General features: G+C 43.6%; 1 protein-coding gene across 2 annotated transcripts in view; it reads right to left on the minus strand.

The window, feature by feature from the left end:
- Positions 1-483: 483 nt before the first annotated feature.
- C2H3orf85 (chromosome 2 C3orf85 homolog) overlaps positions 484-20743 on the minus strand; it is a 36407-nt gene continuing 16147 nt past the window's right edge. For both annotated transcript variants that reach the window (XM_056560652.1, XM_056560653.1), the window contains 2 exons: positions 8578-8669; positions 484-654 (listed from right to left, as the gene is read on the minus strand). In XM_056560652.1, the coding sequence (XP_056416627.1) occupies positions 600-654; positions 8578-8669 (147 nt within the window). In that variant the 3' untranslated portion in view covers positions 484-599. The remainder of the gene's footprint in view (positions 655-8577; positions 8670-20743) is intronic.

The raw sequence follows: 20743 nt of genomic DNA on the forward strand, positions 1-20743 counted from the left end.
TCGATGGTAATGTAAGGTACTTATGGACTGGAAAATGGCAAATGTTGTACTTGTTATCACTATATTTAAAAAAATAGGTTCAAGGACAAAACCTGACAACTGTTAAATTAGATTTCTATATTTGGTTTTTTAACTGTATGTTATAGGTAGTAATACAGTCAGGGGTAACCAATATGACCATATGAAACAATTTCCTTGCTTTCCTTGAAGTAGTAAACATGAGCTTGGAATTACCAGTAGACCTAATTTACTTGGATTTTGCCAAAGCATTGGCTTTTGTCCCTCATATGCAGTTATTGCACAAGTTATGAGAACAACTGATTTAGTACACTTTGCAACTCAAAACAGAATTGGCTAAAAACTGCTTCCAAAGAGTAGTCTTGAATGTGGCATATTCTTCATATAATTTCAAATGTCATAAGACAGATTCTATATTAATTTATATGTAAAATAATTGTGGCTGCTTGACATATCATGGTTTTAATAACATCACAATAAATTTATTATAACTTCAAAATGTAAGATTTATTTTCAAACACTGAACAATTATGTAAGTTTACATTTCTTTATCCAGTACTGTTTTACATGTATATGTCATCCTAATGATTGGAATCCCATGGCCAGAGCTCATTGACATAAGATTTCATGTGCTTCCTACAAGAAGGAGAATAATGAAAGGTTAGTAAAGGTTTTACACATTACACATTGTACATTTTTTTAATAGGAATCCCATTTTTTTTCTAATTCATTGTTCCCAGTTGGAGTTGAAGGTGGGCCTTTTCAAAAGATAAAGGCACCCAATGCAATGGTTAAAGGTGTTCTCCTTCTTTCCTCTTTTTTCCCAAAAAGCAATTCTCAGCTGCTTTTAATTCCCCACTTCTGCCATTCTGAGGCTCACCATTGATTACCACCTTCTTATGAATGGGCATTGTCTGTATTCCAAGACAGGACCATAAAATGATGATTAGTATGGACCCAGGGAAGGTCGAAATAACAGAAGTGGGGGATCAGGCAGGTGATCAATGCTTAATGTTAGACAACAATGATGCTGCATGAATGAATAATAACATCTTAGTCAATTGCACAAAAAATGCAGATATTATCAGTGATGAGCCATATACGAATTTGCGATATTTCGCGAATATGAGGACGAATATTTGTCCCATATTCGTGAAATTCGAATATTCGTTATATTCGTGATGTTTTTTTTTTATTGCGAAATTTCGCTATTGCGAATGCGAAATTAATAGCAAAATTTCACTTGTTTGCGAATGCCCGCTATAACATAATGCGAGGGACGTTGCTAGGGACATTGCTAAGCTCTGACAACTGTGCTTGCAGAACTCTCATTGGCTCACAGGCATAATTAGGGCGGAATTTCCACGAATATTCGCATTGCGAATATTCGTATTGCGAATATTCGCAAGCATAAACCTTTCGCCTCACAGTCTCATCCCTGGGTCTTTAATGAAATGATACAAGCATTGCATTTATCATTCGAAGGAGATCCCTACAATGTGCTTAGTTTTTTAAAACAGTTTGAAAAAAAGACGAATATTCGTAATAGCGAATTTTAATTGCAAAATTCGTAATATTCGCGAATTATACAGTGAAACTTCTTTGATAAGCCCCCCCCTATTTAGACCAGAATTCGTGTAAAAGATTTTAATTCCACTATATATAATGCATAGCATGTTCTTGGAGAACACCTCCCTAGAAAGCTGCTTTTTAATGCAATTTTGGGTGTTCATCACATGGAGGTTTTACTGTAAATAAAATCACAAATCCAACTATAAGATATATTTGAGACGTTCATATGTTGAGAGTACATGCCGAAATGTCTTTCCTTTCACAACACATGGCAGATTTGAAATAAATGAAACTGGACACTTTCACTACATTCTGTATTATCAGTTCTATTCATTTATATTCAGAATGAACAACTGAAATCATTAGAATATAGATGGCAAATACATTGTTATTGTATACCGCTTATACAGTGAAAATATTGTATTCTGTGTTATCAAAAAACTAGTTGAGGTCATCTGTAGATAATATTAGAAATGTGATAAATTAAATCCTAAAAAAAAAATGTGAACATGTGTTTTGTACCATTAGATTTCACTCAAAATGATTACATTAATTGTGGTTTTAAATCTTATTTATCATTAGCGAGTTTGGCGACGACTTTGAATCAAAGTGAAACTGTATGTGGAAGTTCTAAAGGAAAATTAAATAGCATCTACATATTTTATGCACTTAGCTCATAGGAACTGATAATCTTGTAAATTATTTATATTTTCCAACAAGGCAAATAATTAAAATGGCATATGAAGTATTTAAAACACCAGGCATTTCTTTAATAACTAAAGCTATGTCTGAAATTTATCACTCAAATATATTTCCCTGGTTTAACTCATTAACAGCATAGACATGACCAATCTAATTTATTGACTGACAATTAATGTCTATACATACTAATGAATGTAGAAAATTAGCATTTTCAAATAAGTAGACTTGACATATAGTCTTCAGATTGAGTTTCATATACTGTCACCAAAATACAGACATAAAGGGATGTGTATGAATGCTACAACCATAATATTAACATAAATAAAAAATTATACTAGTACCAAACACATACAAAACCTGTGTAATTTAAACAAATCCAAATGTAGAGGGGGGGGGGGTACGAACTATGCTACCTATTGAAGGGAAACTGCTACCTAATGTGGGGAAACTATGCTACCTAATGTGGGAAACCAATAAAATTGCACTGCATATTCAAGAGCTCCACAGCAATGCAACTCCCATTAATCTGCAGCATTAGGTAGCCAGCATAGTTTCCCCACATTAGATAGGCAGCATAGTTTCGACCACCTAATGTGGAGAACCTATGCTATCTAATGTGGGGAAACTATGCGGGGAAACATTAGGTAGCACAGGTTCCCCACATTAGGTAGCATAAGTTCTCCACATTAGGTGGTCGACACTATGCTGCCTATCTAATGTGGGGAAACTATGCTACCTACCTAATGCAGCAGATTAATGTGAGTTGCATTGCTGTGGAGCTCTTGAATATGCAGTGCAATTTTATGGCATAGTACTTTTTTTTTTGCCCTGGATGGTTTTATTTCTCTAAGTCAATCAGAGAGAGTTTTTTGGGACACTTGTTATTAGTTGTAAATTTTGGTTGATACAATCAGAAAAATTTCAGAAAAATTCTAATATAAATTATCCTCTTTTAAATTTGAAAATCTCTTTGTAGAGTGGAGCAGTTGCCCAAAACAACCAATCAGATCACTTCCTTAATCTTTCAGAGGCCTTTCGAAAAACGAAAAAAAGAAATCTGAGTGGTTTCTATAGGCAACTGCACCACTCCACCACCTCCCCCTGTATTTTAACCCCTTAAGGACCAAGCGTTCTTCTGTTTTTGCACTTTCGTTTTTTCCCTTCCTTACATTTTAAAAATCATAACCCTTTCAATTTTGCACCGAAAAGTCCATGTGATGGCCTATTTTTTGCACCACCAATTCTTCTTTGTAACTACATCAGTCATTATACCCAAAAATCTATGGCGAAATGGGGGGAAAAAATCATTGTGCGACAAAACTGAAGAAAAAACACAATTTTGTGAATTTTGGGGGCTTCCGTTTCTACGCAGTATATTTTTTGGTAAACATCTTATCTTTATTCTGTAGGTCCATACAATTAAAATGATGTCCTGCTTATATAGGTTAGATTTTGTCGTACTTTTGGAAAAAATCATAACTACATGCACGAAAATTAATCCATTTAAAATTGTCCTCTTCTGACCCCTATAACTTTTTTATTTTTTTGCGTACATCTTGATTTTAATTGTTAATCAGTACCATTTTTGTTTTGATCTGAATTTTTTATGACTTTTTATTCATTTTTTTATGGTATAAAAAGTGACCAAAAATACCCTATTTTAGACTTTGGAATTTTTTTGCCATTGATCGCGTGGTTTAATTTATAATATATTTTTATAGTGCGGACATTTACACACGCGGCGATACCACATATGTATATTTTATAATGTTTTTATATTTTTTATATGGAATTTTGAAAAGGGGGGTGTTTTAAAATTTTATTAAGTTAATGTGTGTTTTTTTTTTTACTTTTATTAAACTTTGTTTTTACACTTTATAAGCTCCTTTAGGGGACTTTTAGGAGGAATCATTAGATTCCTCATACAGATCAATGTGTCTCCATAGAATCACATTGATCTGTGTGATCTGCACTCGATTGATAAAGCCTGGTCCTGCCAGGCTTTAGCTATGCGAGAGCCAGGACCTGCGCGCAGGGGGGGGGGGTCGATCCACCCAACTGGACTACCAGGGAGCGTTTACGGGGCTCTTTAGATGCCACTGTCAAGGTTGATCTAAAGGGTTAACAGCCGGCCGTGATGATTGCCGCATGTCGGCTATTAACGCCGGCCCTCAGCTACAAGAATCAGCTGAGGGCCGGCCGGTATGAAGCAGGCTCGAGTCATGAGCCCGTGTCATACCCGGTTAATGGCCATTGGATAAATATACACGTACATGGTCGTCAACCAGTTAATTAAAATTTTGAAGAAAATGTATGCATGGGACAGAGGGGGAGATTTATGCAATCGTGTGCAAAGGAAGAGTTGAGCTTTCTTTTTCCAGAGGCCTTTTTTAACCCCTTAAGGACCAGGCACGTATGAGTACGTCCCTGCGCCCTGGGTCTTAAGGACCAGGCACGTACTCATACGTCCTGGCGATTTCCGGTCCCTGCCGCGTGCCGGGCAGAGATCGGAAGCAGATGCCTGCTGAAATGCTTCAGCAGGCATCCAGGGCAAACACCGAGGGGGGCCATGTCAGACCCCATGTCGGCGATCATCGCAAATCGCGAGGGAAATTGCCCCTGCGATCTGCGGCGTTACCGGGCTGATCGGGTCTCTGGGACCCGACCGCCCGGTAATTTTGCATGATCCTGGTTGTCACAGCAAGGTGGCAAGCCTGCCACCTCCTCCTATCCCCTGCGATTCTTCGGTTAGAACTAACCAACAATCGCATGGGGGGGGGGGCGGTTACTTCCTCGTGCCCTGCCCGGCCCCTGGAAGTCCGGAGAGTACGGGAGGAAGACCGGAGGACGCGGCGGGAACGGGGGAGTGCTGAGGCCCGGCTCCGGTACTTACCTCGTCCCTGAAGATCCGGATCCCGGCGACGGAGACGGCGGCGGTGGCGACAGGTGAGTGGAGCTTCGGCGGTGTTTCGGGACCTTTGCAGCAGTCCAGACCGCCGTAAAGCGATCTGGACTGCTCCATCTGGTCCCCTTACACTGCAACTCCCAGCATGCCCAGACAGCCCTTGGCGTCTGGGCATGCTGGGAGTTGCAGTTTTTCAGCACCTGGAGGTCCACAGTTTGGAGACCACTGTGCCCTTCCAGATGTTGCAAACTACACATCCTCAGCATGCCCTTACTGTCCAGGCATGCTAGGAGTTGTAGTTCTGTAACATCTGGCCCTTCAGATGTTGCAGAACTACAACTCCCAGCATGTTTGGACAGTTTTGGCATACTGGGAGTTGTAGTTTTGCAACATCTGGAAGGGCACAGATTGGGAACCACTGTTTTAGTGGTCTGCAAACCTAGTAGTCCTCCAGATGTTGCAAAACTACAACTCCAATCATGCTGGGAGTTGTAGTTCGGCAACATCTGGCTCTAAAGATGTTGCCGAACTACTACTTCCAGCATGCCTGAGAATGCTGGGAGTTGTGGTTTTGCAACAACTGGAGGCACACTGGTTGGGAAATATTGTCTGTTTCCTAACTCAGTGTTTCCCAACCCGTGTGCCTCCAGCTGTTGCAAAACTATAACTACCAGCATGCACTGATAGACCATGCATGCTGGGAGTTGTAGTTTTGCAACAGCTGGAGGTTCCCTCCCCCCCCCCTGTGAATGTACAGGGTACATTCACATGGACAGGGGGCTTCCAGTGAGTATCAGGCTGCAAGTTTGCGTTGCAGCAAATTTTGCGCGGCAGCTCAAACTCGCAGCGGGAAACTCGCTGTAATCCCCCGCCTGTGTGACTGTACCCTAAAAACACTACACTACGCTAACACGAAATAAAATAAAAAGCATTACATATACACATACCCCTACACAGCCCCCCTCCCCTCCCCAAATTAAAAATGAAAAATGTCTGGTACGCCACTGTTTCCAAAATGGAGCCTCCAGCTATTGCAAAACAACAACTCCCAGTATTGACGGACAGCTGTTGACTGTCCAAGCATGCTGGGAATTTTGCAACAGCTGGAGGCACCCTGTTTGGGAATCACTGGCGTAGAATACCCCTATGTCCACCCCGATGCAAATCCCTAATCCAGGCCTCAAATGCGCATGGCACTCTCACTTTGGTGCCCTGTCGTATTTCAAAGCAACAGTTTAGGGCAACATATGGGGTAACGCTGTATCGCCGTTCAGGAGAAATTGCCTAACAAATTTTGTGGGGCTTTTTCTCCTTTCACCCCTTATGAAAAGGGGAAGTTGGGGTCTACACCAGCATGTTAGTGTAAAAAAATAAATTATTTACACTAACATGCTGGTGTTGCCCTATACTGTTAATTTTGACAAGAGGTAAAAGGGAGATACCCCATATGTGGGCGCAAAGTGCTCTGGGGGCACCCAACAAGGCCCAGAAGTGAGAGTGCACCATGTACATTTGAGGTGATTTGCGCAGGGGTGGCTGATTGTTACAGCGGTTTTGACAAATGCAAAAAAAAAAAAACCCCACATGTGACCCCATTTAGGAAATTACACCCCTCACGGAATGTAATGAGGGGTGCAGTGAGAATTTACACCCCACTGGTGTCTGACAGATCTTTGGAACAGTGGGCTGTGCAAATTAAAAATTTTGTACAGCCCTCTGTTACAAAGATCTGACAGACACCAGTGGGGGGTGAATGCTCACTGAACCCCCTTGTTATGTTCCTCAAGGGGTCTAGTTTCCAAAATGGTATGCCATGTGGGGGTTATTTTGCTGTCCTGGCACCATAGGGGCTTCCTAAATGCGACATGCCCCCCGACCAAAATTTGCTCTCAAAAAGCCAAATATGACTCCTTCTCTTCTGAGCATTGTAGTTCGCCCATAGTGCACTTCAGGTCCACTTATGGGGTACCTCCATACTGAGAAGAGATGGGGTTACAAATTTTGGGGGGTATTTTCTGCTATTAACCTTTGCAAAAATGTGAAATTTGGGGGGAAACACACATTTTAGTGGAAAAACATTTTTTTTTTACATATGCAACAGTCGTGAAACACCTGTGGGGTATTTAGGCTCACTTAATTCCTTTTTACGTTCCTCAAGGGGTCTAGTTTCCAAAATGGTATGCCATGTGGGGGGGGGGGTTCTGTTCTGGCACCATAGGGGCTTCCTAAATGCAACATGCCCCCCAAAAACCATTTCAGAAAACGTATTCTCCAAAATCCCCTTGTCGCTCCTTCGCTTCTGAGCCCTCTACTGCTTCGCCGAACACTTTACATAGACATATGAGGTATGTGCTTACTCGAGAGAAATTGGGCTACAAACACAAGAATATATTTTCTCCTTTTACCCCTTGTAAAAATTCAAATATTGGGTCTACAAGAGCATGCGAGTGTAAAAAATGAAGATTGTGAATTTTCTCCTTCACTTTGCTGCTATTCCTGTGAAACACCTAAAGGGTTAAAACGCTGACTGAATGTCATTTTGAATTCTTTGGGGGTTGCAGTTTTTATAATGGGGTCTTTTATGGGGTATTTCTAATAAGAAGACCCTTCAAATCCACTTCAAACCTGAACTGGTCCCTGAAAAATAGTGAGTTTGAAAATTTTGTGAAAAATTGGAAAATTGCTGCTGAACTTTGAAGCTCTCTGGTGTCTTCCAAAAGTAAAAACTTGTCAATTTTATGATGCATACATAAAGTAGACATATTTTATATATGAATAAAAAAAATTATTTGGAATATCCATTTTCCTTACAAGCAGAGAGCTTCAAAGTTAGAAAAATGCTAAATTTTAAATTTTTTCATCAAATTTTGGGATTTTTCACCAAGAAAGGATGCAAGTTACCAAAGAAATTTACCACCATGTTAAATATGTCACGAAAAAACAATCTCGGACTCAGAATGATAACTAAAATCATTCCAGAGTTATTAATGTTTAAAGTGACAGTGGTCAGATGTCCAAAAACGCTCTGGTTCTAAGGTGTAAAATGGCCTGGTCCTTAAGGGGTTAAAAACTAAAGATGCAGTAGTTGCTGTGGGCAATTAGTCGTCTGTTCTTTTGCATAAGGTTTCATACATCATCCCTACAGTGTCTGCATCTCATACTTTAACATAAATGTACATTTGGTATACATATTGTAAAAAATGAAAGAAACATCTTCATGGCCCTATCCATCCATAGTGATATGAGGGGAGGGAATTGAAAACAGTAGAATTAAAATACCAGCCAGACCACAACCCAAGTGTCATAGCGTTCTGTTTGTTTGTTGTTGTTTTATAAGAGGGGCAAAATAGGAACAATTTCTATATTTTAGCAATTCTTACCCAATCTCAGAAGCAGAGTATGACGAATGATCTAACTCCAGATTAGCGTAATATTGTACTGAGTTTACCAATGACTGCCATGTTTCACTTGCCTTCAAATTAAGAAAAAACTGTTAGTACTGATGTAAATAGTATAATACCATACCTTTACTTTGCAAACATGGAGTATTGTTTTTAAATCAATATAAAAAATATTTATTATATTCACTAAATTATGATATACCTCTTACGTAGGGGTCAAGTCCTGTGAAAAAAATAGTGAGGGAACGCCACTCAAGGGCTGCTCCTCCAGGACTCTACTAATGGGAACGGTGTTCCTGTTGTTGAAAAAGGGCAGGAACTCAGTTCACATGCGTTCCTGCAGGACTTGAGCCCTGCTCACACATGTGTATTTTGCTAAAAATTTTCCTATCCATTGACTACAATAAATAGGAAAATCTGCATGTGTGAACGTACCCTAAAGAATATGTTTACATATTTTCAACATTGATGGAAGATAAACAGCTTCTAAACATTACTGGCTCCACTAAATTAAAACATTTTCTTATGGTCTGCAATAGAGGTGAGTGAAGTTACAGTAATTCGATTTGGCACGAACCTTGCGGCTCGGCAGTTGCTGACTTTAGCCTGCATAAATGAGTCCAGCTTTCAGGTGCTCCGGTGGGCTGGAGAGTCTCCTAGGACTGTATCCACCTTTTCCAGTCCACAGAAGCACCGGAAAGCTGTGCTAATTTACGCAGGCTAAAGTCAGTGTTACGCCGAGCGCTCCGGGTCCCCGCTCCTCCCCGGAGCGCTCGCAGCGTTCTCTTATTCACAGCGCCCCGGTCAGACCTGCTGCGATATTGCTCCCAGCCGGGATGCGATTCGCGATGCGGGACGCGCCCGCTCGCGATGCGCATCTCGGCTCCCGTACCTGACCCGTTCCCCGTCTGTGTTGTCCCGGCGCGCGCGGCCCCGCTCCTTAGGGCGCGCGCGTGCTGGGTCTCTGCGATTTAAAGGGCCACTGCGCCACTGATTGGCGCAGCAGGCCTAATCAGTATCTTCACCTGTGCACTCCCTACTTATACCTCACTTCCCCTGCACTCCCTCGCCGGATCTTGTTGCCATTGTGCCAGTGAAAGCGTTTCCTTGTGTGTTCCTAGCCTGTGTTCCAGACCTCCTGCCGTTGCCCCTGACTACGATCCTTGCTGCCTGCCCTGACCTTCTGCTATGTCTGACCTTGCTCTTGTCTACTCCCTTGTACCACGCTTATCTCAGGAGTCAGAGAGGTTGAGCCGTTGCCGGTGGATACGACCTGGTTGCTACCGCCGCTGCAAGACCATCCCGCTTTGCGGTGGGCTCTGGTGAATACCAGTAGCAACTTAGAACCGGTCCACCGACACGGTCCACGCCAATCCCTCTCTGGCACAGAGGATCCACCTCCAGCCAGCCGAATAGTGACAGTAGATCCGGCCACTGCCCTGCTGAACCTGGTCCAGGGTAATTCTTCTGTTGGCGAGTACGCCATCCAATTCCGTACTCTCGCCTCCGAATTATCCTGGAATAACGAGGCCCTCTGCGCGACCTTTAAAAAAGGCCTATTCAGTAACATTAAAGATGTGCTGGCCGCACGAGAAATTCCTGCTAACCTGCATGAACTTATTCATCTTGCCACCCGCATTGACATGCGTTTTTCCGAAAGGCGTCAGGAGCTCCGCCAGGATATGGACTTTGTTTGCACGAGGCGGTTTCTCTCCCCGGCTCCTCTCTCCTCTGGTCCTCTGCAATCCGTTCCTGTGCCTTCCGCCGTGGAGGCTATGCAAGTTGACCGGTCTCGCTTGACACCTCAAGAGAGGACACGATGCCGCTTGGAGAACCTTTGCCTGTACTGTGCCGGTACCAAACATTTCTTGAAGGGTTGTCCTATCCGTCCTCCTCGCCAGGAAAGACGCACGCTGACTCCGCACAAAGGTGAGACAGCTCTTGATGTGAACTCTGCTTCTCCACGTCTTACTGTGCCTGTGGGATTTCTTCTTCTACCTTCTCCTTCTCAGCTATGGCCTTCTTGGATTCCGGATCTGCAGGAAATTTTATTTTGGCCTCTCTCATCTACAGGTTCAACATCCCGGTGACCAGTCTCGCCAGACCCCTCTACATCAACTCTGTTAATAATGAAAGATTGGACTGTACCGTGCGTTACCGCACGGAACCTCTCTTAATGTGCATCGGACCCCATCACAAAAAAATTGAATTTTTGGTCCTCTCTAACTGCACTTCAGAAATTCTTCTTGGATTACCGTGGCTTCAACGCCATTCCCCAACCCTTGATTGGACCACAGGGGAAATCAAGAACTGGGGTACTTCTTGCCACAAGGACTGTCTTAAACCGGCTCCCTGTACTCACAGTCAAGACCCTGTGGTTCCCCCGGTATCTGGTCTTCCCAAGGCCTATCTGGATTATGCTGATGTTTTTTGCAAAAAACAAGCAGAGACTTTGCCTCCTCACAGGCCTTATGACTGTCCTATTGACCTCCTCCCATGTATTACTCCACCCCGGGGCAGAATCTATCCTCTGTCTGCTCCGGAAACTCAAGACATGTCGGAGTACATCCAAGAGAACTTAAAAAAGGTGTTTATCCGCAAGTCCTCCTCCCCTGCCGGAGCTGGATTTTTTTTTGTTTCCAAAAAAGATGGCTCCCTACGCCCTTGCATTGATTACCGCGGACTTAATAAAATCACTGTAAAACACCGCTACCCCCTACCTCTTATCTCGGAACTCTTTGACCGCCTACGAGGCGCCCACATCTTTACCAAGCTGGACTTAAGAGGTGCTTATAATATCATCCGCATCAGGGAGGGGGACGAATGGAAGACTGCATTTAACACCAGAGATGGACACTTTGAATATCTGGTTATGCCCTTTGGCCTTTGCAACGCCCCTGCCGTCTTCCAAGACTTTGTAAATGAAATTTTTCGTGATCTTCTATATACCTGTGTTGTGGTTTACCTGGACGATATTCTGATTTTTTCTGCTAACCTAGAAGAACACCGCCAGCATGTCCGCATGGTTCTTCAGAGACTTCGGGACAATCAATTATATGCCAAAATGGAAAAATGTCTCTTTGAATGTCAGTCTCCTCCTTTCCTAGGATACTTAGTCTCTGGCCAGGGACTACAAATGGACCCAGATAAACTATCTGCCGTATTGGATTGGCCACGCTCCTCCGGACTCCGTGCTATCCAACGTTTTTGGGGTTCGCCAATTATTACAGACAATTTATTCCACACTTTTCCACTATTGTGGCTCCAATCGTGGCTCTAACCAAGAAAAACGCCAATCCTAAGTCCTGGTCTCCTCAAGCGGAAGACGCATTTAAACATCTCAAGTCTGCCTTTTCTTCTGCTCCCGTGCTCTCCAGACCTGACCCATCTAAACCCTTCTTATTAAAGTTAGACGCCTCCTCGGTGGGAGCTGGAGCAGTTCTTCTACAAAAAAATTCTTCCGGGCATGCTGTTACTTGTGGGTTTTTTTCTCCGGCAGAGAAAAACTACTCCATTGGTGATCGAGAATTACTGGCCATAAAATTGTCGCTTGAGGAATGGAGGCACCTGCTGGAGGGATCCAAATATCCAGTTATTATATACACTGACCACAAGAATCTCTCTTATCTCCAGTCTGCCCAACGGCTGAACCCTCGCCAGGCTAGGTGGTTGTTGTTCTTTGCCCGTTTTAACTTTGAAATTCATTTTCGCCCTGCTGACAAGAACATTAGGGCCGATGCCCTCTCTCGTTCTTCAGATGCCTTTGAAGTGGAAGCCTCCCCGCAACACATCATTCCTCCTGACTGTCTGATCTCCACTTCTCCAGCCTCCATCAGGCAAACTCCTCCAGGGAAGACCTTCGTTTCGCCACGCCAGCGCCTCGGGATTCTCAAGTGGGGACACTCCTCCCACCTCGCAGGCCATGCTGGCATCAAAAAATCCATCCAACTCATCTCTCGATTTTATTGGTGGCCTACTCTGGAGACTGATGTTGTTGATTTCGTGCGGGCTTGTACTGTCTGTGCCCGGGATAAGACCCCTCACCAGAAGCCTGCTGGTCTCCTTCATCCTCTGCCTGTTCCTGAACAACCTTGGTCACAGATTGGTATGGCCTTTATTACTGACTTGCCTTTATCCCATGGCAACACAGTTGTTTGGGTGGTCGTTGATCGATTCTCCAAGATGGCACATTTTATCCCTCTTCCAGGCCTTCCTTCGGCGCCTCAGTTGGCGAAGCAATTTTTTATACACATTTTTCGCCTTCACGGGTTGCCCACGCATATCGTCTCGGATAGAGGCGTTCAATTTGTGTCTAAATTCTGGAGGGCCCTCTGTAAGCAGCTCAAGAACAAATTAAACTTCTCTTCTTCTTATCATCCCCAATCCAATGGGCAAGTAGAAAGAATTAATCAGGTCCTGGGTGACTATTTGCGACATTTTGTTTCCTCCCGCCAGGATGACTGGGCAGATCTTCTACCATGGGCCGAATTCTCGTACAATTTCAGAGTCTCCGAATCCTCTGCTAAATCCCCATTCTTCGTGGTGTACGGTCGTCACCCTCTTCCTCCCCTCCCCACTCCCATGCCCTCTGGTTTGCCCGCTGTTGATGAAGTGACTCGAGACCTCTCCACCATATGGAAAGAAACCCAAAATTCTCTTTTACAGGCTTCATCCCGGATGAAAAAATATGCTGATAAGAAAAGAAGAATTCCCCCCATTTTTGCTCCCAGAGACAAGGTATGGCTCTCCACTAAGTATGTCCGCTTTCGTGTCCCCAGTTATAAACTGGGACCACGTTATCTTGGTCCTTTCAAAGTCAAGTGCCAGATCAACCCTGTCTCTTACAAACTCCTTCTTCCTCCTGCTCTCCATATTCCCAATGCCTTCCATGTCTCTCTCCTTAAACCACTCATCCTTAACCGCTTCTCTCCCAAAGTTGTTTCTCCCACTCCAGTTTCCGGGTCATCTGACGTCTTTTCGGTGAAGGAGATTCTAGCATCCAAGACGGTCAGAGGTAAAAGATTCTTTTTGGTTGACTGGGAGAATTGCGGCCCAGAGGAGAGATCTTGGGAACCTGAGGACAACATCCTGGACAAAAGTCTTATCCTCAGGTTCTCAGGCTCCAAGAAGAGGGGGAGACCCAAGGGGGGGGGGTACTGTTACGCCGAGCGCTCCGGGTCCCCGCTCCTCCCCGGAGCGCTCGCAGCGTTCTCTTATTCACAGCGCCCCGGTCAGACCTGCTGACCGGGTGCGCTGCGATATTGCTCCCAGCCGGGATGCGATTCGCGATGCGGGACGCGCCCGCTCGCGATGCGCATCTCGGCTCCTGTACCTGACCCGTTCCCCGTCTGTGTTGTCCCGATGCGCGCGGCACCGCTCCTTAGGGCGCGCGCGCGCCGGGTCTCTGCGATTTAAAGGGCCACTGCGCCACTGATTGGCGCAGCAGGCCTAATCAGTATCTTCACCTGGTTCGTGCCGAATCGAATTACTGTAACTTCGCTCATTTCTAGTCTGCAACATCAAATGACCAGTATTCTAAAATCTGTTTAACCCCTTAAGGACTCAGCCCATTTTCACCTTAACCTGTTGGGGATGAAGGGCATACTGGTAGGCCCTCGCGTCCTGTACTTAAGGACGGAGGGCGTACCTGTACGCCTGTGGGAATTTCGGTCCCCGCTGCGCACCGGACGGGGTCCGGACCGGGATGACTGCTGATATCTATAAGCAGGCATCCCGTGGAAATGCCTAGCGGGGTCCTGAGATGTCGGCAATTGGCGCAAATCGCGGGTCAATTCAGACCAGCGATTTGCGGTGAATTCGGGCCAATCGGGTCACTGGTGACCCGATTGCCCGGAAAATAAGAATGATCAGAGTTGTCAGAGACAGCTTCGACCATGCTAAAGGATAGGAGTGAGGTGGCAGTTTTGCCACCTCCTCCTATTCCCTGCCATTGGTCGGTCAGTACGACCAACCAATGGCAGTTGGGGGCGGGGGGGGGGTTTAAAGTTCATTTCCCTCACTCTGCCCCGATCGAAGTCCGGGTAGAGCAGGAGGGACACCTGCGGTGAGGGGGGAGCATGGCCGGCTTACTGGACCAGCAGCGGTTGTGTCATCAGAGCAGCGGCAGCGGTAGGAGGAGTGCGGCCAGAAAGTGCGGCGGTGGAGGAGACTGAAGTGAAGATTGCCGGTAAGTGATCTTCACTGTGTCCTTCTAAAAGTTGCAAAACTACAACTCCCAGCATGCCCAGACAGCCAAAGGCTGGGAGTTGTAGTTTTGCAACATCTGGAGAGCCACAGTTTGCAGACCACTGTGCAGTGCAAAACTACAACTTTCAGCATGCACTGATAGTAAGGGATGATGGGCGTGTAGTTCTGCAATATCTGGCCCTTCATATGTGGCAGAACTACAACTCCTAGCATGCCCATACTGTCCAGGCATGCTGGAAGTTGTAGTTCTGAAACATCTGAAGGGTCAGATATTGCAGAACTACACACAAAGCATCCCTGACTGTCTGGGCATGCTAGGAGTTGAAGTTTTGCAACAGCTGGAGGCACACTGGTTGAGAAACACTGAGCTAGAGTCTGTTTCCTAACTCAGTGATTCCAAGCCATGTGCCTAGAGCTGTTGCAAGACTACAACTCCCAGAATGCACTGATACACCATACATGCTGGGAGTTGTAGTTTTGCAAAAGCTGGAGGCACACGAGCTGGAATCACTGAGCTAGAGTCTGTTTCCTAACTCAGTGATTCAGAGCCGTGTGCCTACAGCTGTTGTAAAACTACAACTCCCAGCATGTGCGGTAAGTCAATGCATTCTGGGAGTAGTAGTTTTGCAACAGCTGAAGGTTTGGGGCACCCCCATGTGAATGTACAGGGTACATTTACACGGGCGGGTTTACAGTGGGTTTCCTTCTACAAGTTTGAGCTGCGGCAAATTTTCCGCTGCAGCTCAAACTCCCAGCAGAAAACTCACAGAACCTCCGCCTGTGTGAATGCACCCTAAAATCATTACACTACACTGCCACATGATAAAAAGTAAAACACTACATATACACCCCCTTACATGTACCCCGCCCCCCCCCCCCCCCCCAATAAAAATGAAAAACGTCTCATACGGCAGTGTTTCCTAAACGGAGCATTCAGCTATTGCAAAACAACAACTCCCAGTATTGCCGGACAGCCATTGACTGTCCTGGCAGGCTGGGAGTCTTGCAACAGCTGGAGGCACCCTGTTTGGGAAACACTGCTGTAGGGTTTTGGTGGAAACAAGCCCCATCCTTGTATCCGGGTCCACCCCTATTGCAAACTCCTCATTTAGGCCTCAAATGCACATGGCGCTCTCTCACTTCAGAGCCCTGTCGTATTTCAAGACAACAGTTTAGGGCCACATATGGGGTATTTCCGGACTCAGGAGAAGTTGCGTAATTGGTGATTTGCACAGAGGTGGCTGATCGTTACACTGATTCTGACATAAACGCAAAAAAAAACCTAAAAACCCCACATATGACCCCATTTTTGGAAACTACACCCCTCACGGGACGTAACAATAGGTATAGTGACCCTTAACACCCTACAGGTCTTTGACAAATTTTCGTTAAAGTTGGACATGAAAATGAATAATGTGTTTTTTTTCCTGAAATGCTGGTGTTACCCCAAATTTTTCATTTTCACAAGGGGTAATAGTAAAAATGGTTTTACAAATTTTGGGAGTCTTTTTTTCTGAGTATGGAAATACCCCACATGTGGATGTAAAGTTCTCTGCTGGCGAACTACAATGCTCAGAAGAGAAGGAGCGACATTGGGCTTTTGAAGAGAGAATTAGGCTGGAATTGAAGGCCATGTGTGTACAAAGCCCCCATGGTGCCAGAACAGTGGACCCTCCCACATGTGACCCCATTTTGGAAACTACACTACTCACGGAATGTAATAAGATCCAAAGATCTGTCAAATGCCAATGGGGTGTAAATGCTCAGTGCACCCCTTATTAAATTCTGTGAGGGGTGTAGTTTCCAAAATTATATGCAATGTATTTTTTTACTGTTCTGGCATCATGGGGGTTCCTAAATGTGACATGCCCCCCAAAAACCATTTCAGCAAAATTAGCTTTCCAAAATGCCATTGTTGCTCCTTCCCTTCTGAGTCCATTAGTGCACCCACAGAGCATTTTACATGCACATATGAGGTATTTCCTTACTCGAGAGAAAATTAATAACAAGTTTTGAGGAGCCTTTTTACCTTTTACCCCTTGTAAAAATGAAAAAAATGGGGCTATAAAAACATTTTAGTGTAAAAAATGGAGATTTAAATGTTTCTCCTTAATTTTGCTGCTATTCCTGTGAAACACCTAAAGGGTTAACAAACTTTTTGAATGTCATTTTGAATACTTTAAGGGGTGTAGATTTCATAATGGGGTCCATTATAGGGGATTTCCAACATAAAGACACTCAGATTCACTTCTAAACTTAACTGGTCCTTGAAAAATTAAGATTTTGAAATTTTAGGGAAAAATAAAAAAATTGCTGCTATACTTTGAAGCTCTCTGATGTCTTCAAAAAGTAGAAACATATCAACTTTATGATGCAAACATAAAGTTAACATATTGCATATGTGAATCAATATGTAATTTATTTCACATGTCCCTTTTCCTTACAAGCAGAGAGCTTCAAAGTTAGAAAAATGCAAAATGATGAAATTATCGGCGTAAATTTACCACTAACATAAAGTAGAATATGTCACGAAAAAACTATCTTGGAATCAAATTTGGTCAGATTTGCAAAAAATACTCTGGTTATAATGGGCTCCGTCCTCAAGGTTAAGGATGCAGCCTTATTTTTGCGTTTTTGTTTTTTGCTCCTTGCCTTCTAAAATCCATAACTCTTTTATATTTGCATTCACAGACCCATATGAGGGCTTGTTGTTTTTGCGTGACCAGTTGTACTTTGTAATGACATCTCTCATTTTACCATAAAATGTATGATGAACCCAAAAAAATATTTTTTGTGTAAGGAAATGTAAACGAAAATCATAATTTTGCAAATTTGGGTTTTTTTCACGCTGGACACTTTATAGTAAAAATTACATGTCTTCTTTATTCTCTGGGTCAATACGATTGAAATGATACCCATGGTGACCTACATTTCTATTATTGTACTGCTTTTAAAAATCTCAAACTTTTTTTTTTTTTTTTTTACAAAATCAGTATGCTTAACCCCTTAAGGACTGAGCCCTTTTTCACCTTAAGGACTCGGCGATTTTTTGCAATTCTGACCACTGTCACTTTAAACATTAATAACTCTGGAATGCTTTTAGTTATCATTCTGATTCCGAGATTGTTGATATATTCTACTTTAACATAGTGGTAAAATTTTGTGGTAACTTGCATCCTTTCTTGGTGAAAAATCAAAAAATTTGATGAAAAATTTGAAAATTTTGCATTTTTCTAACGTTGAAGCTCTCTGCTTGTAAGGAAAATGGATATTCCAAATATTTTTTTTTTATTCACATATACAATATGTCCACTTTATGTTTGCATCATAAAATTGACGTGTTTTTACTTTTGGAAGACACCAGAGGGCTTAAAAGTTCAGCAGCAATTTTCCAATTTTTCACAAAATTTTGAAACTCGCTTTTTTTCAGGGACCAGTTCAGGTTTGAAGTGAATTTGAAGGGTCTTCATATTAGAAATACCCCACAAATTACCGCATTATAAAAACTGCACCCCCCAAAGTATTCAAAATTACATTCAGTCAGCGTTTTAACCCTTTAGGTGTTTCACAGGAATAGCAGCAAAGTGAAGGAGAAAATTCACAATCTTCATTTTTTACACTCGCATGTTCTTGTAGACCCAATTTTTTAATTTTTGCAAGGGGTAAAAAGGAGAAAATTTTTACTTGTATTTGAAACCGAATTTTTCTCGAGTAAGCACGTACCTCATATGTCTATGTTAATTGTTTGGCGGGCACAGTAGAGGTCTCAGAAGGGAAGGAGCGACAAATGGTTGTTGCATGTCACCTTTAGGAAGCCCCTATGGTGCCAGGACAGCAAAAAAAAAAAACAAATGGCATACCATTTTGGAAACTAGACCCCTCGGGGAACATAACAAGGGGTAAAGTGAACCTTAATACCCCACAGGTGATTCACGACTTTTGCATATGTAAAAAATGCTGGGTTTCCCAAAAGTTTTACATTTTTAAAAAGGGTAATAGCAGAAAATACCCCCCAAAATTTGAAGTCCAATTTCTCCCGATTCAGAAAACACCCCATATGGGGGTGAAAAGTGCTCTGCTGGTGCACTACAGGTCTCAGAAGAGAAGGAGTCACATTTGGCTTTTTGAAAGCAAATTTTGCTCTGGGGGCATGCCGCATTTAGGAAGCCCCTATGGTGCCAGGACAGCAAAAAAAAAAACACAAGGCATACTATTTTGGAAACTAGACCCCTCGGGGAATGTAACAAGGGGTAAAGTGAACCTTAATACCTCACAGGGGTTTCACGACTTTTGCATATGTAAAAAAAAAAAAAAAAATTTCCTAAAATGCTTGTTTTCCCAAAAAATGTACATTTTTAAAAAGGGTAATAGCAGAAAATACCCCCCAAAATTTGAAGCACAAATACTCCCGATTCAGAAAACACCCAATATGGGGGTGAAAAGTGCTCTGCTGGCGCACTACAGGTCTCAGAAGAGAAGGAGTCACATTTGGCTTTTTGAAAGCAAATTTTGCTCTGGGGGCCTGCCGCATTTAGGAAGCCCCTATGGTGCCTCGACAGCAAAAAAAAAAAAACACATGGCATACTATTTTGGAAACTAGACCCCTCGGGGAAGGTAACAAGGGGTTAAGTGAACCTTAATACCCCACAGGTATTTCACGACTTTTGCATATGTAAAAAAATAAAAATTTAACATTTTTAAAAAGGGTAAAAGCAGAAAATACCCCCCAAAATTTGTAACACAATTTCTCCCGAGTACGTCGATACCCCATATGTGACCCTAAACTGTTGCCTTGAAATACGACAGGGCTCCAAAGTGAGAGCGCCATGCGCATTTGAGGCCTAAATTCGGGACTTGCATAGGGTTGGACATAGGGGAATTCTACGCCAGTGATTCCCAAACAGGGTGCCTCCAGCTGTTGTATAACTCCCAGCATGCCTGGACAGTCAGTGGCTATCTGGCAATACTGGAAGTAGTTGTTTTGCAACAGCTGGAGGCTCCGTTTTGGAAACCGTGGCGTACCAGACGTTTTTCATTTTTATTGGGGAGGGGAGGGGGGCTGTGTAGGGGTATGTGTATATGTAGTGTTTTTTACTTTTTATTTTATTTTGTGTTAGTGTAGTGTAGTGTTTTTAGGGTACAGTCGCACGGGCGGGGGTTCACAGTAGTTTCTCGCTGGCAGTTTGAGCTGCGGCAGAAAATTTTGCAGCCGGATACTTACTGTAAACCTCCGCCCATGTGAGTGTACCCTGTATGTTCACATTGGGGGGGGGGGGGAACATCCAGCTGTTGCAAAATTACAACTCCCAGCATGTACTGTCTATCAGTGCATGCTGGGAGTTGTAGTTTTGCAACAGCTGGAGGCACACTGGTTGTGAAACACCGAGTTTGGTAACAAACTCAGTGTTTTGCAACCAGTGTGCCTTCAGCTGTTGCAAAAACTACAACCCCCAGCATGTACGGACAGCGGAAGGACATGCTGGGTCTTGTAGTTATGCAACAGCTGGAGGCATACTACTTTGTCTGGGATGCTGGGGATTGTAGTTATGCAACAGCAGGAGACACACTGGTTTGCTACTTAACTCAGTGTGCCTTCAGCTGTTGCAAAACTACAACTCTCAGCAGTCACCGACAGCCAACGGGCATGCTGGGAGTTGTAGTTATGCAACCAGCAGATGCACCACTACAACTCCCAGCATGCACTTTAGCTGATTGTGCAAGCTGGGAGTTGTAGTTATACAACAGCTGAAGGTACACTTTTCCATAGAAAAAATGTGCCTCCAGCTGTTGCAAAACTATAAGTCCCAGCATGCCCATAAGGGAATGCTGGGAGTTGTGGTGGTCTGCCTCCTGCTGTTGCATAACTACAGCTCCCAGCATGCCCTTTTTGCATGCTGGGAGCTGTTGCTAAGCAACAGCAGGAGGCTTTCACTCACCA

Source organism: Hyla sarda, chromosome 2 (assembly GCF_029499605.1).
Source record: "Hyla sarda isolate aHylSar1 chromosome 2, aHylSar1.hap1, whole genome shotgun sequence".
Classification (NCBI taxonomy): Eukaryota; Metazoa; Chordata; class Amphibia; order Anura; family Hylidae; genus Hyla; species Hyla sarda.